General features: G+C 37.2%; 1 protein-coding gene across 2 annotated transcripts in view; it reads right to left on the bottom strand.

The window, feature by feature from the left end:
* ptchd1.L (patched domain containing 1 L homeolog) overlaps positions 1–7,709 on the bottom strand; it is an 85,564-nt gene extending 77,855 nt beyond the window's left edge. Inside the window, exon 1 of one of the 2 annotated variants that reach the window (XM_018246266.2) lies at positions 6,251–7,709. In XM_018246266.2, coding sequence (XP_018101755.1) covers positions 6,251–6,682 — 432 coding nt within the window. In that variant the 5' untranslated portion in view covers positions 6,683–7,709. The remainder of the gene's footprint in view (positions 1–6,250) is intronic. The other variant, XM_041581813.1, reaches the window with a different exon arrangement.
* Between the last annotated feature and the right edge of the window lie 17,442 nt (positions 7,710–25,151).

The following is a 25,151-nucleotide window of genomic DNA, read 5'->3' as shown; positions in this document are numbered from 1 at the left end:
GGTGATATTACCTAGGAACAAGAATGAGTGCCTGTGGGTGCAGGGAGCTAAGGGAGGTCTGTATTTATCACCTGACAAATGTGAATGCATTTGCAGAAATGAGGGCTGAATACAGTGTGATACAAAATGCTTTTAGATGGAAGGGAAGTTTTTAACTTGAGGCAAAGACAGGTGGCATTTAAACATTATGCCTTTTTGCCCTCTGTAAAAATCCCATTGACAAAATGTCAACAACTACTGCCAGTCTCCTCACATTACACTCAATGGGAAGTGCAGCGCTTGCAGAAGAGGAGGAGGACGATCAATGGTCCAGTATGTAGATTATCTCGTTTGGGGTGGAGGGGAATAATCACGCATTTACCATGCGCATTGGAAACTCCTTCATTATAATAAGAAGGCATTTGTGTCAATTCTCAATAATGTATCACTGCAATTTAATTTAAAGACACTGCAATTGGCTTAATATGTGTGCCACTGCCGCATAAGGATACACATCAATTAATTGTGCTCCTCACCTGTAATCCTGTACTGAAATCCATTTTTTTAACAAAAAGAACAAATCATTTTTTTTTATATCTAATTTTAGAATTGAGGCAGACCATGGGGTAAATTTACTAAGCGGCAAAAATTCGCCAGCGATGGCTTCACAGCTTCTCCAGATGAAAATTGATTGAGACAATGCTAATTTACTAAAGTGCGAAGTTGCGTCTAGGGCGCAAAGGGAGCAAAGCGAAGATGCGCTAGTGTTCAATTCTGCCTAAGGGCAGGACTACGCGGCCGATTCCGCCGCGATCCTCCGCACTGCGCAAAATCACAGGTGACACGTCGGATGCGACGGAAACAAGGTAAGTAATGGCAGTGTCGGATCGTGTCGCATTGTTGATGCGGAAGCAGATGCAGCTGCAGCGTCTGCATCTGACAGTCGTGTCGCGTCACATCAACAATGCGACATGATGGGACAATTGAATTACTTACCTTATTTCCTTATTTGATTTTGCGCAGCGCATCGGATCGCGGCGGAATCGGCTGTGTAGTCCTGCCCTAACGCAACTTTGCTTGAGGTCTTCGCTTAGGCTAATTTGCATATGGCAAGACATTTAAAGTTGAATGGACGTATATGTTGCAGCAAATACATTACACTACACAAGCCCAGGGAACCTTAATAAATAAAATAGAGTTGTTATAATGCTCTACACATGAGCCCACTGCATAGTTAATGTTCCATATTTTAGAAAATGTATGGGGGAACCCGCTTACCCCCCAAAAAATTAAAGAACTTTTGCAGGCTATCACCTTGAAATAAGGCAAAGACACCAGCATTTTTTTGGAACTTTTTCCACGTAACTGGGGGCTACTTTTCCCACTATAACCTCACTGGTACCTGCATAGATACATATTCGGTATTATGACAGACATGTGTTTTGGTTTGGAATTGGCTGAGCACCTCTTCTACTTTTTCTTCGCTTCCCTTTTCTTTCTTCTTGTCGTTGTTTTTTCCTTTTTTTTTTTTTATTATTTCTTCACTGGCTTGGAGTATGACTGAATCCTATTGAGGTTATTTATTGCTATTCTTATCTCGGTACTATTGTAAAGCTTCTCAGGTTAATACAAGAAATACATAGGCATGTAATACTTCGAGATTCACAGACCAGGATTGAATTTATCTGGTGAACGCCTAGATTAGTAACTGAGATAATGTGTTTACATACTTAATATGATGCTTTTGCTTCATTTTATCGTGCGCTATTACTTTAACACACTTTGTATGAGAAATTATTGGATTCAATGTACTTGCTATGTGAATATTTTTGTTTCTTCCTTTTTCTGTATATGATAATGCTTATTTCTTAAATAAAGAATATACAAAAAAAAAAAAATGATGTAAGTAACTGAAGATTGAGGAAGATCTATGCACTCCAATGCACTTTGCCTGGTCTGAGCTGGCAAAGGCAAGTCTGGCGAAAGAGGTAACGTTCAGTAAAATCCGCATCTTAAGGAGTTTGTGGAGTAATGTCCATTCGCCAGAGCGAAAATTCATCTGGTGATAGAGTGCGAATCACTGCTAGCGAAGTGATGCCTGCGCCCATTAGTAAATCTGCAAAGTCCCTGAAAATAGTAACGCTGGCGAATCTTTGCCATTGTTAGTCACTTCGCCCTTTAGTTAATCTGCCCCCATTTTTCAAAACTCCAGAAATTCCTTCAGTCACCTGACTTAGGCTTTGATAAGCTGCAGTCTTTCTTTACTGCTGTCCTGCTGTCCAGCTGATGTTAAAAGAGCCTGGATTATGAACAGGGCACAGGTAACAAGAGCACCCTGAAGCTTTCCCTGACACCTCTTAATAAAATCAGGATAATTTCTGCAGCACAGGGGGCAAGTAGGGGAGGCACGTAGGTATTTAATTTACCACTTTGATACAACCAATTTCTTGTCACTTTAAGGATACATTGAAAATAAAGCATAATAAAGATTTTTATTATTACTTGCCCCTGGTTTGCATGAATTGAGTACTGCAGACTGTCAGCCTCATTTATGTAACCACTAAGCACAAAAATACCAAAAAGAAGTTGTGCACCCTGATTGTTACACCCTGTGCCAATGCACCTCTTTAAGTGACAGCAAATGAGTTGAAAGCAGAAATGCTGCTAGTTAGAGATAAAGGACAAATTCCAGAGAAAAGTGTGTGTGTGGGGGGGGGATAATAACTTCCTGTCTGGTTTTAGTCTATTATTAAATGAGGCCCCACATGTCTTGAAAATGCTGTGCATAGATCACAATATAAAATGTAACTATAGGCAGGATTGCAGACCGCAGTAGAAAAAAACCCCACAGTATTTGAATAGATACATTTTAAAAAAAGATGCATGCTTGGATCCTTCAGTGCGCCAAGGCTGCAGACGTCTTGGGGGCAGTTTCACTAACCTGCGAAATTCGCCAGGCGAAAATTCGCTCACACAACACTAATTTACAAAAATACGAAGTTACGTCCAGGCCGCCGAACACTGGCGAATTTTTGCTAACGTTACTTCGGCAATCAAATCAAAGATGCGCTAGCGTTGGCTTATTTGCATACTGCGGGAAATTATAAAGTTGAATGCCCGTCTATGTTGCAACAAATTCGTCACTTTACACAAGTCCAGGGAACCTTGATTAAAAAAACAGAGTTGTTATAATGCCCTACATGAGTCCAGTGTGCAGGCTATCACTCTGAAAAGACGCCAGCGTTTTTTGGGACTTAGAAAATGTTTCCACTAAAAATTGAGGAAGATCTATTCATTCCAATGCACTTCGCCTGGTCTGAGCTGACAAAGGCAAGTCTGGCGGAACAGGTAACATTCAGTAAAATCCGCACCTTAGTGAATTCGGCTAGTGATAGAGTGCGAATGAGCAATAGCGTCTGTCTCTTTCACTTGTGAAGTTACGCCTGTGCCCGTTAGTAAATCGAAGTGCCTGAAAGGGGTAACGCTGACGAATCTTCACCAGCTTTAATCACTTTGCTCTTTAGTAAATCTGCCCCTTGGAAGGACCAAAGGACTTTTACATACCAAAATTTTTTTTGGGGGGGGGGTGTACTGGTGTACGTGTCAGGGCTGCCTCAAAGACATGAGCTAATTGATTCTACTCTATTTGCCTGTAATTACCCATCAGCTTTCAGATGCTGTATCTGATGGAGCTGATGCAGCTTAAAAACGTGTGTTAAAAACACATGTAAACACATGTAAACATAAAATAGACATTTTTATACATTCAGCACACCTTTCAGTAGATGCATTTTTACAGGCCTGTGTCTAAGGACCCTAAGGGATTTTAAAACTAGCTTGCAGAGTCTGGCAGGCCAGGGCTTCAGCTGATGATCTGCACATGGATGATTGGGCATATAAAAGCAATATGTATTTAATGCCTGTTACACTGCATTTGCCGGTTAAAACCGAATACATTTTTTGCATTTATTAACCATATAAATGTTTATGGCCACTCTGCATGCTCAGTACCTGTCACACTCCTATATAAAACGAATACTTAGGTTGCAATTTGCTTTCACAGACCCCGATATTAATCTGAAGCTGGTGCAAATTCTAGAAATGTGTGCACTGTGTAAACACTTAGATAAACTCTTGTATATTGCTCAGTAGTGCACTCGTCATTTCACATATGTTTCTGCATTTGCAATCTAATTAAAGTGCTTCCTAAGTAAAAAGATCTGCATCTATGAGCTCTAACACTAATACAAACAGCGATGTAACAATCTCCAATGTCCTGCTGCAGTTCTACAGGACAAAAATGAGGAGTGGGTTCCTATTTACTCCTTTTAATTTCCTTCATCTATACAATGGATATTTGTGAGATTCACATTTTAATACACATCAGTTAATTTTAAATATCCTTCAGATAGCTTTAGGTTGCCTATTCACTAGCTCACCGCAGTACAAAGGAGCACAGAAAACTTTTGCAAGGTAAAGCCTCTATGGGTTCTGCACAAACTGCAACATTCAATGACAACTTTTCCTATAGCAAAACTAAAGGGCAGTGTGGAAACTTGTCATACCCAAATGCAAGTGACATGACACAAAGACTAACTGCTCATTGGGTGAATAATAGTTGCATTTCTGTATTATATCTTCAACTGGTATTACATTAGATGGAAGAATTTAATCTTCCAAAACACTGCTTGGAATCCCTGAAACGTGAACCCTATTAATTGCAACAGTGTCGTTTAAAGAGGTTGTTCACCTTCCAAACTCTTTTTTTCAGTTCGGTCGTTTTCAGGTTTTTCATCAACACCTTTTTCGATGACTTTCCATTTTTTTTATTTTTGACCATTATTTTAAAATTGAAGTTTAAAGTGTTACTCTCTGGTGCTTCAGTCTGGCAGCTCAGTGATCCAGGTGCAGATTCTGAACTGCTACAATTTACTACATTAGTTGATACATTTCTCAGCAGCATCTGTGGAGTATTAGCAACTATTGTATCAATTCTAACAGCTGCCTGTTATGAAAATCAGTGATTCTGCTCAGCAGGGACAAAGATGAAATTGAAAAAAACCTTCAATATCAAAAATGATAAAGTATCTGTAAGAAAGCCTTTATTTCTGGTGAATGACCTGAATACAACTGAACTGAAAAAAGTTTTGGAAGGTGAATAACCTCTTTAAAGGAGTGGTTCAATTTTAAGTTAACTTTTAGTATGTTATTGAATGGCCAATGCCAAGCAACTTTTCAATTGGTCTTCATTATTTATCATTTTGGAATAACTTGCCTTCTTTTTCTGACTCTATTCAGCTTTCAAATAGGGGTCACTGACCCCATCTGAAAAAAAACAAATGCTCTGTAAGGCTACAAATGTATTGCTTTCTGTTCAGGCCCTCTCCTATTCATATTCCAGTCTCTTGCTCAAGTCAGTGCATGGTTGCTAGGATAATTTGGACCCTAGCAACCTGATTGCTAAAACTGCACACTGGAGAGCTGCTGAATAAAAAGTTAAATAACTCAAAAAACACAAATAATAAAAAATGAAAACCAATTGCAAATTGTCTCAGAATATCACTCTCTACATTATACTAATAATTATTTGTAAGGTCTCCAACCCCTTTAAGCTTTAGAGGGCTTTATATGTAATATAACAATACTAAACATTCAGGGGTATACTTATACCTATACTTATACTTATCAAAGATTAAAGTTAGAGTTTGCAACAGTCCACTAGCATGAAATACCGCCTCTCTCCATTCATCTCTATGGGATTTTTGAAGGCATATTTATCTAATGGTGAACTTTCACTTTCACCCTTTGATAAATACGCTTTTAAAAATTGCATGGAAATGAAATATGCTCCTTATTGTTCTTAAACATTTGTTGTTTTTCAAACCCCAAAGCAAGGAGTTCTTGTGTGTGTGTGTCATGCCATAGCATGGGAGCCTATGATCATTTCCTAACTGCAAAAAAAGCTGGAATAGTTAAAGAAGGCATTAAAATGTCATTGCAGGTGATATTCTTTTTACTGTTGCAATATATGCATCGTTGCAGGGCAAAAAGAAAAACTTTTCCAGACAGCAAGTTAGCAAATACCCATAAAGGCATAAAATGAATGCATTTATTGGGAAGGGTACTAAGGGTGTCTAGATAAGGATTTACAGATGTGGTGGACATAAAGCAAAATGGGTTTAGTAAATGATAGCAAGGCAACAGGTGGAGTGAAGCAGTGTCTACAATGAGAGCCAAGTGAAATGAAGCAGGTTATGCAGCAGCTACTTACCTTTAAGATAAGATCAGTGTGATGTTGGTCCAACATGTTGGCTCTTCTAGAAGATGTGATGATGACCCTGCCGTACCTTCCAGGAGTTTGCAGATCAGAATACAGACGATGCTTGGATCGATTTACTGGGAACAGGCTATCCACTAGGTTCCTCTCTATCTTGGCCAGGCTGTGTTTAGGGGCAAGCAAATATTCGATGTTCTCCTCCACCCTATACCTACTGAAACTGGCCCCCAGCAAGATCGAGATCAATACTGGGGCCGAGATAAAAAATACTGGATGGCTGGCAATAAAAAAGCCAAGTCTTGAAAAGCAATTTCTCAGCCCCCTGTGCAGAACCTTCCGCAACATCCTAGTGCAGAGGCAGCTTAGGAGGGGGAGAGTCACAGGCTGAGAAGATCGGAAGCTCCACCAGAGCCTGGCCAGGACCATCAGGGACCCCCAACCTACACAGATGTTCTCTTAATTAATGGGGAAATCAACTGATGCTCCACAACTTACACCATTAGTAAGTACAGTCTGGGGGTAAAGATCTCTGGATGCGCAATTCTTACTAAATGAAAATGTAAGAGGTGCAATATAAAAAGTGGGGTCCTTGCATTTCTCTGACTTCCCAGTAAGTGTAAACGCATATTAGGAAACAGTTACCAAATCCTCATCATCATCATCATCATCCTCCTCCCAAAGGAAGCGGCTCTTACCTGCTTAATTCATTACAACTGCCTGCAACTGACAGTCGGGAAAGTTGACCTGAAAACTGGTTTTAATTGCCCAGGGATTAGCGTCCCGTGTTTCTATGGCAATGGAGATAAGTGGCCATGGTCCAGGTGAGTGGGACTTTTTCTTTCCCCCAGCTGTTCATTTAAACATCTTGCAGCATCCAGAGAATGGGAAGTATCTGTTCACTTTATTAGGTGAGTCCCATGATGACTTCCCGCAGCGAGAGAGAAGACTGACAGTTGTAAAGTAGATGTCGATCTAGAGGGGAGGCTTGAGACGAATATAAAAGTTAAAGGAGCCTCTTCCCTAACTCAGCCTCTCACAAGCCCGTCAGTATTTGATAGGGTCTCAGCCAGAGATACGAATCAACCTGCCTCATTGCTGCATTGGAAAGATCACCGCATAGATACAATTTTGTGTATTTCATTGGTCTCAGGCGATTATTTAGCTGTCAGCACATCATGATGGGGAGGAGGGGGGCAGTCTAAAAATCTTAGAAACGTCTAGGAAATGTCCCCATCGTGTCGTTGCCACCGTGCAGCTGCTGCATCTCCTCTTGCATAGTGAGGCTCCAGCAGGAATCCTCCCAGTGAATCATCCACACGCAGGTAGGGATCTGAAAGAAGAAGGCAGCGATTGTGGAATAGATAGAGCAGGAATGCTGCCCACCCTATATGTCACACTGACACCCCTCCTCCTCCTCCTCCAGCAGCAGCAGCAGCAGCAACAACCAGCTCACATGTACATCTGACACTAATTCTACTTGAAAACTTGCACCTTTACCAGGGAACATCCCCTCCAGCTTATGGGCAGCAGAAACCTTACTATTAAAAAATATATATATATAAAGATACAGCCCCATGAAGCAGTGAGATGTGTTCTAATTCAATAGTATTCTGCACATCTCCCTCCCCGGCTGCTCCTCCCTGAATCAACTGCCACAGGGGCTGCCCCTCCTCCTAGAAAAGAAATAACAAGCAGATTGGAATCAATCACCATGAAATACTTTCAGCATTGGCATTCGCCTCTTGGTCATCCTTTCTCCGGCAGGCGCGCGCGCGCGATTGTTGCCAGACGCAAGAAGCAAAGACTGCAGCAGCTGCACAAGGAATAGCCCGAGAACTAACGCAAACGGACGTGCCAGGGATCGTTAAAAAGCGGCGCTGGCTAGAAATGCTTCATGGCATTGATCCTGCACACTGCTGTGATAACCTGCCCGCCAGAGAGATTTCTCATTAATGAGCAATTAGTTACAGTATGGGGGGAAGAGGAAGGTGTATGTGTGTGTGTGTGTTTATACATTTACATCAGTGTGTTCTTATGATGCAATGAAAACATTTATGACAGTGCAGCAGGTATAGGAGACTCCAGCACATTCCCAAGGGCCATGTCAGCATCAGCAGAAAGAGCAGCAGCAGCAGCAGGTCAAAGCTGCATGTACTGTATGTCTACTTTAATAACCTGCAGAATTTGCCCATCCCTCCCCATGGGCTCAGTTCTCAGTCCAGCTCTGTGTGTGCTTTATTATTACATGGCCTTATCTCATGCGTGCAAAGCATTCAGAGGATGGACTGCAACTCTCCCCCTTTGTCCTCCCTCCTGCTGGGAGGCTGGGAGATTAGCAACAGGCTCTGCTGTACAATTCTGTTTGTCTTGTCTGCCTTCATTATGTTTGCGAGCAGAATGTGGAGACCTTTCACTTAGCACCAACACTGACAATACAAAAACCATGGCTGAAAAAAAAACAAACTGAAATGGCGAAAGCTAAAAAAATAAGAAACATTCAGAGACAGACAGACAGTATGTCCTTCTTCTCAGATTTAGCGTTGGCACAGTGCAATCTTAATTGGCTTCCTAACGTTGCTAAATAAGATTTGATACTGGTCTTGTGTTACGTCAGAAGACTCTAACTCTGACGCACGTGTGAAAGAACTGGGGAAAAAGTACGACTCTGTCGCAAAGCAGGCGCTGAATTATCCGCAATAGAATGCGCTTTGCAGAATTCATCATCTTTGTTTTCTTCAGGCTAGGATCATCATCTGTCATTCAGGCACGTTAAAGTCCAGTAGTAAAATAGCCAGCACAATGCAATCCTGCTCATTGCTCATCTCTTGTTAACGTGCTGTCTGTCAGAAGTCTCCAAAACCCTCTCTCCTACATCTCTGCCGCTGCGCCTTTCAGCACCATGGACAAGTCCCACAACTCATTTGTTCAGTGAGCAGTATCTATCTATCTATCTATCTATCTATCTATCTATCTATCTATCTATCTATCTATCTATCTATCTATCTATCTATCTATCTATCTATCTATCTATCTATCTATCATCTATCTATCTAATCTATCTAATCTATCTATCCATCTATCTATCCATCTATCTATCCATCTATCCATCTATCCATCTATCCATCTATCCATCTATCCATCTATCCATCCATCCATCCATCCATCCATCTATTGGACTATCTATGCATCATCTATCTGTCCAGCTGTCTATCCATCTATTCACAGTGAATTTGTTTCTTTATAGGCTTACCCTCTTTCTCTCCCTTTTTACTTCAGCATTTATCTACATCTGTTCTTCTCTATCTATCATCTATCTATCTATCTATCTATCTATCTATCTATCTATCTATCTATCTATCTATCTATCTATCATCTATATATCTATCTATCTATCTCCAGTGTGTTATCTCTCTCCACCTCTTTTCACCATTTGTTCATCAATAATATACTGTATCTGTCTAAGAATGAATGTACGTCTGCATTTATCAATATCCATCTATCTAGCTACAGTATTTATCACCTGTCTGTCACTTTGTAAATATGAATCTTATTGTATCCATGTGCATATACAGTGTTACATTGCAGTTAAAGAAACAATGAGAAAGACAAGATCATTGATGGATTATACATTTTTATATTACTACATTTTGCTCTGAGGCATTGTACTCACAAATATTTTTATACAGTTGATAAACAGAAAATTAAACATCATTCACAAAATAGTGCCACCTGCTTGTGGTTATTTGATCTGTTTATTATAAAACACTTTTTAAAAGCATGGCCTGTTTTGCAGTGTTAAAAAGCAGGTCACAAAATATAAAAATAACATACATATGAGATATAAATAGTCATACATTTTTGCAAATAATTTGTATTGCCGTCCGGGAAACTCTATACAGTTTTATGAGTGAATAAGCTGTCTCCAAATGAAAAAGGTTTGAAATCTCTGTAAAAACATCTATTAATCAGTGAATCCTAAAAACTGCTTGAAAAAAAAAAGTCAAGGTGGAGCAGACATGAAGGTTAAAATGTAGACCTATGGACACTTGGGTGGGTATGTTGTAGTTTCAACCAGCATTATTGATTTCTCAGTGTGGCTCAGAGGCATCTGTCCTTTAAGCAATGGCTAACAAGGAGAGAGAAGACTAATAGCTTTTATCCATTTAAGTCTCTCTTTTAACGTTAGTCTATTAACAGTAGTGTTCTCTTACTTACTATGCATTCTCAAGCATCTGACATCTACAAAATTTGTATTTGTGGCTCTGTCGATTTTCCACTTTAGTCACATGGTCATTAAATCCAAACCTTTGAAATTGACAGATAATATTGAATGGTTGCAGTGTGTTTTCCTTTATACCTCCCATAAATCTACCTTTAACAGAGAGAAAAAGAAAGAAAGAGGGTGATAAAACAGGTTCATAATTCATTATTTACAATTTTTTTAACTAAGGGAAGCCACTCAGCAGCCCATTGTGGCATAACCAAGTCAGAATAGAACTCGAATTTAGTAATAATGGCTCTCAAGTCTGTTAAAGGCTCATTTCTATCTACAGGTATCTATCTATCTATTTATCTCTCTAATAATTCCATTTCCTTACAATATATTAAATATATAGTGGCCGATTCACAAAAGGTCGTTATTCCTTAACGCACAGTTTTGTGCGTTATTTAAGACGCGTTATTTAAGGAGTGATTTTCGCATGCTCTAATAGACATATCGCAAGCGTTTATTCTACATTCCTGCACAGTGGTATTCGAATTGAAATGGAATTATTAGATAGATAGATAGATGGATAGATAGATAGATGATAGATACTTATAGAGAATAATTAATCCTAACGCATTATTCACTAACATCTTTTAAGTGATACAAGCATAAAATAGTGCGATAATTACTGGGAAATTTAACATCTCCCAGGAGTAGGCGTTACTAAACAACATCAGAAGAATTAATAGAGGAAGATGTAGTGAGGAGCTGTAGGGCAGCAATTAAAGACCTTTATGAGGAACTGGAGCTTTACCTACAGCCTCTAACACATTTTCATGATACCTTGAGCAGATCCAGAATGCAGTCATGAATTATATTAAGTTTCCCAGGGAAAGGAATCACTAAAATACTGTAAAAAGAGACTTCTATTCTGCCAGTGACATCCCGAATGTCTTAGGTGCTATAGATTGCACTAATAATGTGTGACAATATCAAATGCCTTAAAATATCGCACAAAATAACTCATGCTATAAAATACCGCACACAATTCAGCTAAAATTAACGTAAAAATATTGTTTCTTAAGTTAGACAAGTGAACTTTTAGTGAATTGATCGTTAATATTAAAAATATAAGAAGTGATACAATTTTTAAGGCATGCTATAAATAACACTTTTTCGACCTTTGGTGAATCGGGCCCCATAGTATTCTTGAATCTATTGTAAGGGGTTGTTTTACTAAAACTTGAATTGATCTATTTTTTTTTTATGTCAATAAAAGTCAATCTAACTCCCTTCCCAAATAGAACTCATTTATCAATAATTTTTCTCAAAAAAATAATAGCGACCAAACATCACAAAAAAAATTGTATCGCACGATCGATTCTCCAAAAAACTCCATTTTATCGAGTTTTATCTGCAAAAACATGACTTTTTCAGATTATCGGACAAAAACCCCACATTTCAGATAATCCAATGCAGATCACGATTTCAAAAAAGCATCTACAGGGACATCTGTCATTGACTTCTACATGACCTTGTCAGGTTTGAGATGGCATATTTTCAGATTTGGATTTATATATAGTTTTGGGGTATGATAAATCTCTAAAAATTCGAGTTTTCTTTCCATGAAAAATTCAAATTTTCCCCTTAAAAACCTCGACCAGAAAAAATAGGGGTTTAATAAATGGGCCCCTTGGTCTATTTACATTTCTTTTATAATATTCTATCCCCTACATGTAATAAAAGGCACAGAGTTGGCCCAGGTGCAGAAAACTCTAGCAATCAAATCAAGATATTTGCTTTAAACAGGTGACTAGGAAACACCCCATGCTGATTGGTTGCTGTGGGTTACTGTACGTGAGTAGACATGGAGGCCCATTTATTGATGGTTGAATTTTAGTGGTATTCAAGCTTTTTGAAATCTCGATTAAACTCTTTTTCTCTAAAATCAGAAATGAAAGTTATTAAAAGTACAAATGTAAATAAGTGCTGAATGTTCCCAAAAAAAAAAAAGAATGAATGTTAGCAAAACCTTGGACCATTACAAGTGAAAAAATGTCAGAAATCCTCTTAAAGTCTGAATGGCTAAAAGAAAAGGTCCAACAGGATTGTTACAGCTCCCATTGACTTCTATGAGAACTTGACTGTTTTTACTTGGCAAAGTCATGTATTAGAGTTTTTCCTGGTTTTAATCTAGAATTTTTAGAGTTTTAGAGAATTTTTTTTAAAAAAACACAAATTATTAGAGAAAAAAATGCGATTCGTGAAAAAATAGAAATCTGAATTTTAGTAAATAGGCCCTTTAGTGGTTTTTTTTTTTGTGTGTGTTCAAATTCTCTGTATTGAATTCTCTTAATCTCTTTGTTTTACTGCTGCCATGGAACAGACTGCCCCATCTTCTTTTTATGAATATAAACAGCTGCTTTTGCTGCTGACCTTTTACTTATAGTGATTAATCCCATGATCTCATTGCCTTAGAATTGACACTTCATGGACTGTGCTCAAACAATAAGATAAATATGAAAAATTAGAGGCGCTATCCGTTAATTTCATTCAGAGAGTTAAGGTGGCCATACACGGAGAGATCCGCTCGTTTGGCGATGAGGTGGGCAATATCGGGCTGATCTGATCGTGGGCCCTAGAGCTCAACTATCAGATCCTAACGATGGGTAACAGGTGGTCAACAAACAGATGCGGCCGCGATCCAATGGGATTTTTAGTCCTGTCCAATCAACATCTGGCCGACTTTCGGCCAGATATCGATTGGGGAAGCCTGTCGGAGGGCCCCATACACGGGCCATTAACCTGCCGACTTGGTCGGCCATGTATGGCCACCTTAACTTTCATTTCAACTACCGAGATATCTGTATAAATACCTAGGGGTGCAAATATTAACTAATGCCACTTAGTTATAAGAACTGAATTATGTTCCTCTTTAGTCAGGGCACACACTCAGATTCGGGGAGATTAGTCGCCCGGCAACTAATCTCCCTGAACTGCCTCCCACCAGCTAGAATGTAAATCGCCAGCGGGATAACACTCGGAAAGCTTTGTTTTCCGAAGTCGTCTGAAGTTTCCTTGAGAGGCAACTTCGGGCCACTTTGGAAAACGAATTGCTCCAAGTGCCATCCCACCCGTAATTTACATTCTAGCCGATGGGAGGCAGTTCGGGGAGATTAGTTGCCCCGAAGAAGAGGAGATTTGACGCCTGGGCGACTAATTTCCGCGAATCTGAGCTTGTGCCCTGCCACTACAAGAAACAAAGCAAGCATTTGGGCAACAAAACAATTTATGTTTTATATGTATTTGAAAGACTTGAAGAACACTCTTCATTTTTTATATGGAATTGAAACAAAAGTATAGATAGCCTATACAAGTGAGAATGAGTTTTTTGGGATTTGTTTCCACTTTTGGAATTAACAAACCTATGCTGATATTTTCTACAATAATAGACAGACTCTGCAACTACAGTAGAAAAGAATAAAGGTATATGGTCTTATAGGGATAAATGGAGATACCATCAAGTGGAAAATGTAATCCATAACCTTAGTTTGAAGGGAACAATTTGTAGAGTCCTTGCTAATTTAAGATAGATATTTAGACATACCCATACTCATATGAAGTGCCTTCTGTACTAGAAATACTAATAGAGAGATATATAATTATGACTTAGAACCTTAAAACCCTAGAAGGACAGTGAAGAGAAACATGATTGTTTCAGAAATAGTACAGAACATAATTGTCTATTATTTCTATAGCATAATGCTGGTATGAATGCATTTTTTTCATGATAGCTCCCCTTTTACAAATGATATACAGAACCAAGACCTGTCTTTGTCAAATACTGAATTATAATTCATATTGAAACATGGATGTGATGAGCGGAGGCGAATGTATATCTCAATGTCATCAATACAGTGAGAGCTCTAAAACCTATGGTAAATAATTAGATGAGCAAGGTTGGTGGTATTCATAGTAGGACTGTCAACGAATGGAATAATAAGTTAGAACATGAAACAATGAATGAATGATCATCACCTTGAGGCATATGATGGAAACAAGATTATGAAGAAAGGCAAGATCTGTTCAGAATGTCATCAAATATATATCTCTTGTGCTCATATTGTTTGATTATGTGATGTGCAACAGAAAGGTATAGAAAATCATGCATATTAAGACTCATCATGAGTATACAGTACATGAACAATTTCAGTGTTGCTATTGACTACTTCTACTAGGGATGCACCGAATTCAGGATTGGGTTCGGGATTCGGCCTTTTTCAGCAGGATTTTCAGACCGGCCGAATTTACATATGCATATGCAAATTAGAGGAATGAAAAAATGTTTCCCCCTTCCCACCCCTAATTTGCATATGATTCGGATTTGGTTCGGTATTTGGTCGAATCTTTTGTGAAGGATTCGGGGGTTTGGCCGAATCCAAAATAGCAGATTCGGTGCATCCCTATCTACTACATATGTGCTCACCAACTGGCGAAATGAGTTTAATGTAAATGTAAATTGCACTTACACACTGCTGCTTAATTAGCATATGGCCAAATGTATTAGTAAATAAATAACAATTAAAAGTGATCCTTTGCAAAAATAAGTGCTAACTAGCACACATACAATTATCCTTTGCAAACACTGAGTCACCAATTTACTAATGTTTGCATTTCTTTCATTTTCATGAATTGTATTTTTTATTGCAAAAAAATGTGAGTTATACTTATTACTCTAAACCACAGAAAAAGTGTAACATATAATAAAAAAAAAAAACACGAAAAATACTAATGGGATTTGTCATTTTCCAACTGCAGAATCTGTCTTTAATTCAAGCTTGTAGAAGTTTTCTGCTTTTTTTTTTGTGTTTTGAAGAAAAATTCTAGGATTTCTAGGTTTTCTAGGTTCATATTAGTATTTGGATTAGTTCCGCATTTTTATGCATTTGTGCTTTTTATATTAGGTTATTGAAAAAATTACTTGACAGTCAGGCCCGGATTTGTGGAAAGGCCACCTAGGCCCGGGCCTAGGGTGGCAAGATTTTAGGGGGGTGGTATGCTGCCCAACCACACCCACATTGGTTCAAAAACACTGGGGATGCGCTGGAGATACAACCATTTTTTAAATTTCCCATGCACCAATCCCCATTGCTCCTGTCCCCCTGGAGGGGAGAGGGGCGACGAACGGCAGTGGGCCTAGGGGCGCCCACTATGTAAATCCGGCCCTGTTGACAGTCCTGGTTTTAGAGAACTTTTTTTGTGTTTTTTTTCCATGGTTTCCAAAACCACTAAAATCAGAATGTTGATAAATGGACCCCTGAATGATGATCAGTCTACTATTAGTTAGAAAATAAAGCCTAAGATGTGATTTGTTGATATGGGCAAGTATACAAGTGCAAATTAACACCTAGGGGGGTCATTTACTAACAATTGAATTTCAATGTTTTTCCACGAATCTCTAAAATTTGTGGATTTCTCATTTTTTAAAATATCTCAAAATTTTTTTCAAGATTTATCAAGTGTAAAAACCGCTAAAACCCCTAATACAAGACTTTGCCAGGTAAAAGTTGTCGAGGTCCTACAGAAATTCAGTGGCAGATGATGCTAGCAGGGGATTTTAAATTCACAGTTCAGCTCATCAACCAATTACAACTATCAGATGAGCAGTTAACCCTCTCATGTTTAGCATAATTAAAAGGTCTTCATACATCAAGAGAGGATCAACCAATCTCCATGCTTTTGATTTGATTTGTGTTTTCATAGATGATTGTTTATACAGAAACTGTCATTTAAGTTCCAAATGTCCTTTCAAGAAATGACTGCCGTCTGACACTTAGGGGCCGATTCACTAAATTCGAGTGAAGGATTCGAAGTAAAAAAACTTCGAATTTCGAAGTATTTTTTGGCTACTTCGACCATCGAATGGGCTACTTCGACCTTCGACTACGACTACGACTTCGAATCGAAGGATTCAAACTAAAAATCGTTCGACTATTCGACCATTCGATAGTCGAAGTACTGTCTCTTTAAAAAAAACTTCGACCCCCTAGTTCGGCAGCTAAAAGCTACCGAAGTCAATGTTAGCCTATGGGGACGGAGTATCTTTGAAGCATATTAAATCTAGAAGAATTTGAGTTTTTTTCCCTCTAAAAATTCAGATTTTTCCCCTTATAAAAATTTAAGGATTAGAACTAGGTCCCCGAGTCAGACTTTTACTACAGTAGAGAGCATTATAGAGTAGTGATGGGCGAATCTGTCCCGTTTAGATTCGCTGAAAAATTTGCGAAACACATTGAAGTCAATGGGCGTCAAAATTATTTTGACGTGTGACAATTTTGACGAGCGACAATTTTTACAAGTGCGACCCTTTTGTCTAAATGTCAATGGGTGTCCAAATAATTTTGCGAGCGACAATTTTTTTCTCGCAGTGAATTTCTCAAAGCGAATTTTCACGCCAGTTGTGCAAAAACATTTGCTGTTGGTGTCCATGCGTGGATCCATGCTTCGCAAATAAATTCGTCCATCGCTAATAGAGAGGTAGCGGGGACATTTTTTCTTATCAAAAGGATTAATGCACCAGAGGCCACCCCTTTAGATTAGGGGAACAGAACTTTCATTTGAAGCAGCAGAGGTGACTCTGATATGTGTGTATTATAAGGAATAATGAATCTCCTTTTTAAAATATGAGGAAATTAGAAGTCATCTCAGAGTTCCATGACCTGTATAAAAACACTCAGCCAAGAGCCTCATAATGTCCTTATATAGATTTGGGACCTGTTATCCAGAATGCTCGGGATATGGAGTTTTACGGATAATGGATCTTTCCATAATTTGGATCTTCATACCTTAAATACTAAAAAATCATGTAAACATTAAGTAAACCCAATAAGCTGATTTTGCTTCCAATAAGGATTAATTATTTCTTATTTCTGTTTTATTATTTACTTTTATCACTTTTTAAAAAATTTGGATTATTTGATTATAATGGAGTCTACGGGGGACGGCCTTTCCGTAATTCAGAGCTTTCTGGAGAAGGGGTTTCTGGATAACGGATCCCATACCTGTAATTTATAACTGTAATATCATTAAGAGGCAGATTTAAAAAAGGGCGAATATCGAGGGTTAAATGTAAATGCTGAATGTAAATCCTTTGACTTCGAATATAGAAGTCGAAGGATTTAGCGCTATTCCTACGATCGAATGATTTAAGGAATAATCATTTGATCGAACGATTAAATCCTTCGAATCGAACGATTCAAAGGATTTTAATCCATAGATCGAGGATATTCCTTCGATCAGAAAACTGTACCTTCCCCATAGGCTAACATTGGCCTCGGTAGGTTTTAGGTGGCGAACTAGGGAGTCGAAATATTTTTTAAAGAGACAGTACAGTACTTCGACTATCAAATGGTCGAATAGTCAAACGATTTTTAGTTTGAATTGTTCGATTCGAAGTCGAAGTCGTAGTCGAAGTAGCCTATTCGATGGTCGAAGCAGCCATATTCGACCATTCGAAATTCAAAGTATTTTTTCTTCTATTCCTTCACTCGAGCTAAGTAAATGGGCCCCTAACATTTTTCTTGTAAAAAGTGCAAAGCAATGTAATTTTCGATACAACTTTCTCTCCGACTCATTTGTTATAGCATGTGAATATCAGGAAACAAGAGATACACACGCACATAAAGCTTATGGAAGTGGAACCATTGGTGACACACCCCTTGTTATAAGTCTATAAGTCGATATAACAATCTTACAAGAAGGAGACATGAGAGATATAACACATTGTTCTAAAGAGATGTCAGATCTGTCCTTACTACCTGTCATAGGATACAGGCTGGCCATAAGTATGGGGCTCCTTTGCACTCTGCTTATTCTGCTCCTTAACTTGCGGCTCCGAATGACTCATTGGGGGGAGAGGGGAAACCCTTAACTCTATTATAGACAAAGTTTGAAAACAACATGACAGCTTGGAGTAAATGGGTCCTGTTTTATGTTTTACCCCACTAAATGGTTGTAGTTTAATAGCAATGCATTGGCTCTAATTTTCATTTATTTTTGCTGATATACATGTCTGCAGAGCAACCTATTGAAAAAAATTAAAGTTTCCATATTTACTACATACCTAGGAACACACAGCAACCTGAACTGTTTGCACGGTACATTCCCCATAATTATTTTCCTAAAGCCCCCACTCCCTATTGCAGGACCTGGTTGAAACAAAGAAATGTGTAATGGAAGCCCTCCTAAAACATAGAAAATAAAGTGACACTTATTACATATACATCGCTTTCATTTCTTCATTTTCAATTTTGCTTAAGAGCATTCCAGCAGCCAGTAGCATAGATTCCGAATTATTGTATTTCTTTTGTATTCTTTTTGATTCTCATTGCTTTCGGGTTATACCCCATTTCCCTAGAGCCAATTCAAAGAATACCTCCTTAATGGAATTTGCAAGAAAACTGGGAATACACATTTATATAGGCCGGGACTAGTGCTCTCAGTTTCTAAATCAAAAACTAAAATAAACAGTTGTTGCTTGAGGAAATCAATATTTTACTAATTAAATACAATTAATAAAGGTTTTGCCTCATTTATTTTTTCACTTTTAAAGAGTATTGGGAAATAGTAGAATTAATTCAATCAATTAATTAGTTTGTTCTGTGTGAAATTAATTAATTAAATGTGTAAGGTGTAATGGCCCAGATATTAAAATGATTCAAAGGATAAAAAAAAATGTGAAAGTATAGTTTTAATAATGGGATGGGGGATTATTATTAGGTGCAAGGGATTTGCATAATAGTTGTAATTTTTATAGTTATTTGGTCTTATAAAAAAAAACAGTTGCACAATTTATCTATATTTTCTATACTTTATAACACTAAGGGGGTTATTTACTAAACTCCAAATGCAAAAATCCCAAAAAATGTTTGATTTTTTTTATATAAAATCTGACTTTTAAAAAAATCGCTAATTTTTCAGAATTTATTAAACCCCGAGAATGGAAAAGTCATAATCAGAAAATCTCAGACCTGTCGAGATTGCATATACAGTAAGTCAATGGGAGAAGTCCCAATGATTTTTTGATGTGTGCTGGGTTTTTGGCAATACCCCAAAGTTTTCTGAGTTTTCAGGCAAAATTCTGAGTTTTCGCCTGAAAAATCCTAAAAAAATCATGAAAATCGGTTGAAAAATCTGAAAAAAACAGGAAAATTTTTTAAAATTTTTTAATCAATTTCGATTGGACGTGTTTTGTTTTAGGATTTCGGGTTTATAGGAGTTTATGGGAGTTTTTAAATTTGACCCCTCATACATATGCCCCTATCAGTCAAGGCAGAAGAACATTCAATAAGCTATATTATTGGAAAGTCTATACAGATTTTACCAAACATTCAAGCCCAACCTCTACTTTAAAAAACTCCACCCTATCTTTTTGGAACATGAAACCAATGTTACGTATTTGTTACAACAACACATTGTTTGAACCATGCTCATTCACAAATAGTATTATTTTTTTTAATTCATTCTCATTAAATCTTTCATACACATATTAAGTATTTCGTGTCTTTGATATATCAGGGTCGGTGTATAATACCATCTTTTCTCAGAATGTCAACATATTTAATTACGTTTCATCAAGACAGGCAATCCTTCTTAAACCAAATAACTGTGCTTTTGGAATGCCCCTAGCGGGATTTTCACTCTCTCTTATCATGGGTATGATTGCACTCTTTAGGCATAGTTTAGAAATTAGTTTTAATCATCCCTGCTATATTTGATACTAAGGATTAAATACATGAAAATAATTGTATAGCTTGAAGAAAGGTTTCAATGTAATATTCTTTATCAAAAGGTGAAATACATCTAAGACTACAGACAGAAGCATAACATAAAATGCAGGATGCGTGTATGATTGCTTCCACACATACACAAATTAGGGTTCATTGGGCATCATCAACACTGGGCCAATCTGTGCCTGGGTAGTAACTAATGACAACCACTCAAATATTTACTTTCATTGTTCTATTTCCAGCTGGACAAAAAAAAACACTTATTTTTTTAATTATTGAATTGATCACTTAGGAGCATATTTATCAAGGTTTTCAAATTGAAAAAATGTCAAAATTCTAATAGGTTCGTATTCGGCCGAATTCGAATCGTATAATTCGAAGGAATAGCGCATTCGATCGAATTCGATTCATCGTTTTTCCCAAAATTGTCCACCAATTGACTCCAATTCGTCTAAAACAGCAATTCGGCAGGTTTTAGAAGGCGAATGGTCGAAGTCAAATTTTTAAAGAGACAGTACATGATAAATTTCAATATTCAAATTTTCGATTTTTTTTCAGATTTGAATCAAATTTGGACTATTCCCTAGTCGAAGTACACAAAAAATAGCTCAAAATTCACCTCAAACTTTGATAAATCTGCTGCTTATTGATTGCTATGGGTTACTGCCCAAGTACAAATTTGCCCAGTGGAAATAACACACGCCCAATCAAAATCCTTCTCGCGTGGGATAGAACTATAATTACAACCAGTCCAAGCCTATTATATCCAACTCATTCAATCTGCAAATCAGATTTGTGCCATCTTTAAGTCATATGCCCCCCCCTCATATGTAATATAAGGCACTAAGTTTGTCCAGGAGCAGTAACCCATAGCAACCAATCAGATGTTTGCTTTTAAACAGGTGATCTGGAAATGCTAGCTGCCGATTGGTTGCTACAGGTTACTGCTCCCGGGTAAACAATGCTTTTTATTACATAACCCCCTATGGCTCTAATAATGAGGGCATTTCAGAGAAAAGAGGTACCTTCAGTAAAGGGGGTTAGTACTGGTAACTGGTGTGGTCAACAATCCTTTCAGATTTAGATTTATTAATAATCTCTCATTTAGGGGCAGATTTATCAAAGGTCGAAGTGAAAATTCAAATTTAAAAAAATTACAATTTTGTTCTAATTTTTGTGTACTTCGACTAGGGAATAGTCCAAATTCGATTTGAATTTAAAAAAAAAAAAATTCGAATTTTGAAACTTATCATGTACTGTCCCTTTAAAAATTTGCCATCTAAAACCTGCAGAATTGCTGTTTTAGCCTATGGGGGACCTCCTAGAACTTAGCTTAGATTTATCAAAGGTTGAGGGGAATTTTCAAATTTAAAAAAATTCAAATTTCGAGAGATTTTATAAAACCTGTGGAATCGCTGTTTAAGCCTATGGGGGACCTTCTAGATCTTAGTTTAGATTTATCAAAGGTTTAGGGGAATTTTCAAATTTAAAAAAATTCAAATTTCGAGCGATTTTTTTGTGTACTTCAACTAGGGAATAGTCCAAATTTGATTTGAATTTGAAAAAAAAAATCGAAAATCAAAATTTATTATGTACTGTCTCTTTAAAAATTCAACTTCGACCATTCGTCATATAAAACCTGCCAAATTGTTTTAGCCTATGGGGGACCTTGTAGAACCTATTCGGAGTCAATCGTACGAATTGAATTTGGCCGAATACAGACCTATTCAATCGAAAACTGACCCTGGCCAAAAAAAATGTTACTTATTTTTGGTTGGTCTATTTGAATTCGAATTTTGACATTTTTCAACTTCTAAATTCGACCCTTGATAAATATGCCTCCTATTGTCTGCCACAAGATACAATGCTATTTTGGCACCTCTCCCTAAATTATTTAATAAAACCTCAGACTCCAATCATGCTAATACAGTCAATACAATTGCCTGAATTCCATGGAGTATTTGACCCAATGCTGGTTATACTAAACAGATTATACTGATTGGAGCAAGATTCCAGGGATTTAATGGCAGAAAGATCTTTGTACAAGTCATTCTGAATTGAGAAAGCCAGTTGGATGACTAGCGTAACATCTTTAAGTGAAAAACAAATAAATAAATAAAAGTCCAGTAATTTAACAACAATGAATAAAGCCTTAATGGCAATAATTAATAGATGGTACAGTTGCACATAACCCCAGTCTGCGGATAATATATTGTCACAAATAGAACAACGTAAATTAAAAGGACCATCAATTATTCAAGCAGTAGTGCAAATAATTAATGATTTAAGTAATTGATTAGGACAACAATCTAACGTGTTTGTGCCTTATGAGGCACTCATAGGTTGAGTAGCCTGTGAGTCAGTGCCCCATAAGGCACAAAATGCGTTAGGCTGTTCTTCTTGTCCTGATAAATGACTTTTTAATCTTTAATTATCTTCACTGCTGCTTGAATTATATCACTTTGCATGTAAGCTGCTCTTATTTAGCAACGTTTGTAATTTTTTTTCTATGATTCAATTTTTTTTCCACTAAAAATCACGAATGTGAATATTGGTTTAAAAAAACACAGATTTGTAACACTTATTAATTAAAAAAAAAATAGAAAGTTTAAACGTCAGCATCTAACACTTATTAATTTAAAAAGAAAAAAACTAGAGTGTAAAACGTCAGCATCTAAAAGCTTGCTAGGTCATATAGATGCTGTCCTAGGCAAAATTTCAAATTGTTTATTTAATTTGAGCTTTTCAAAAAATTTTGAGCTCGTTAAATGCACTAAAAATGATGAGTGAACACAAATTTGAAGCGCTCAAGCTTTTTTCCCACGATTTTATACGTTCAAGTTTTTTATATATGGATTTTTTTATAAATAAAAAATTCCATTTGTGTTTTTTTTTTTAAATTGTGTTTAAATTGTGAGTTTATTTCAAGTAGAACAAACCTCCAAAATTACACAAATCAAATTTTGATAACTAACCTTCCTAGTTATCTAATAATCTTGTGGCGTGTTTACCACTTTCTCTTAACACATACATTTAGGGGGTTGTTTATTAAACTCCGAATGCAAAAATTCCGAAAAAAATTGTGATTTTTTTTATAAAATCCGACTTTTAAAAAAATTCCGAATTTTTCAGAATATATTAAACCCAGAGGATTGGAAAAGTCAAAATCAGAAAATCCGGCATCTCAGGCCTGTTGAGGTTGCATATTAGTCAAAGGGAGAAGTCCCAATGATTTTTTGATGTGCGCTGGGTTTTTGGCAATACCAAAAGTTTTCCGAGTTTTCGGGCAAAATTCGGAGTTTTTGGGTGAAAAATCCGAAAAAATCGTGAAAATCAGATTTCTCATGATTTTTCATCATCAAATTTTCGGGAAAGCGTATTAATAAACAATCCCAAAAAACCCGGGTGGATTTGGTCTGCTTTTTTTTGAGAAGATATTGAGATAAATTCGGACTTTGATAAATAACCCCCTTAGAGAGTGGTGTTACACAGGTACACAGTTTGTTGCTACAATAAACCACTGTCACAGGATTTGGAGTGCTGCAGCTTGTGTTTCTTGGAGTTATACGTGGGACCATGGCAGGGTGCCAGCAGCTTGAACCCGATGCAACAAAAAGCTGAGAGTTATAGTTGTATTTGATTGTACAGGTGTGGGATCCGTTATCTGAAAAATCCAGAAAGCACTAAATTACGGAAAGGCTGTCTCCCATAGACTACATTTTATCCAAATAATCCAAATAAAATCATAGAAATATGATTTCCCTTTTCTCTGTAATAAAAATACAGTACCTTGTACTGTAAAACTGATATATAATCAACCATTATTGGAAGCACAACCAGCCTGTTGGGTTTATTTAATGTTTACATGATTTTCTTGTAGACTTAAGGTATGAAGATCCAAATTACAGAAAGATGTTATTTAGAAAATGTCATGTCCTGAGCATTCTGGATAGCAGGTCCTGTACCTGTGCTATATCTGTTAATTTAGCCTTTCATTGGTTTAGAGTTTCAGATTAAATTGCTGCTAACTAATCTGTAAAATGAGATGTTAGATAATCAAGCCTAACAAATTACAAAATACTGTTTTGGTAGAGGAGAATGTTTGGTAGTGGATATTAAGGGGAAATGTATGACTTTATACTTTTCTAGCGATTTCTTCCAATTAGAAACTAGTGCTCAACTAGCGTTAAAACCTTGAAAAAACCCTAAAATGCTTAACCTTTTCCTTGCCAGGTACACAGAATCTACACTGTTGACATTGTTTACATTACCTATTGATAATGCTGAATCTACATTTCTGCATTGATTTTGCTGCTAGGGGATAAAGAGCTTTGCTTAAAGGGCATATAAAGTCTAAAATAGAATAAGGGTAGAAATGCTGTATTTTGTATACTAAATATAAACATGAACTTACTGCACCACAGGCCTAATCAAACAAATAATTTATGCTTTCAAAGTTGGCCACAGGGGGTCACCATCTTGTAACTTTGTTAAACATCTTTGCAAGACTAAGACTGTGCACATGCTCAGTGTGGTCTGGGCTGCTTAGGGATCATCATAAACAAAGCTGCTTGAGTTCTGCATGGCTGGGAAGTAAGGCGGGGGCTCCCCCTGCTGTTCATAAGTATGATTGTTTTCCTGCAGAGCAGTTAGGGACCATCTGACATTTCCTATCCACAGCAGTAAATGCAGGGAGAATTTCACTGCATACAGTCAGGTTTCTTATAAAAACGGTACACATTTTTTAATTAAATTATATTGGAGATAGGTTTCTTTTTCATTAAAGAAAGTAAAAATTGGATTTTATTTTTTTTTCCTTTACATGCCCTTTAACAGTTATCTATGTCCTCTGATCTGAAAATGGCTGTCAAGGATTTAATCCAGGCTATTCCACTAGTAG

This window comes from Xenopus laevis, chromosome 2L (assembly GCF_017654675.1).
Source record: "Xenopus laevis strain J_2021 chromosome 2L, Xenopus_laevis_v10.1, whole genome shotgun sequence".
Lineage (NCBI taxonomy): Eukaryota > Metazoa > Chordata > Amphibia > Anura > Pipidae > Xenopus > Xenopus laevis.
This window is presented reverse-complemented; position numbering and strand designations above follow the sequence as displayed.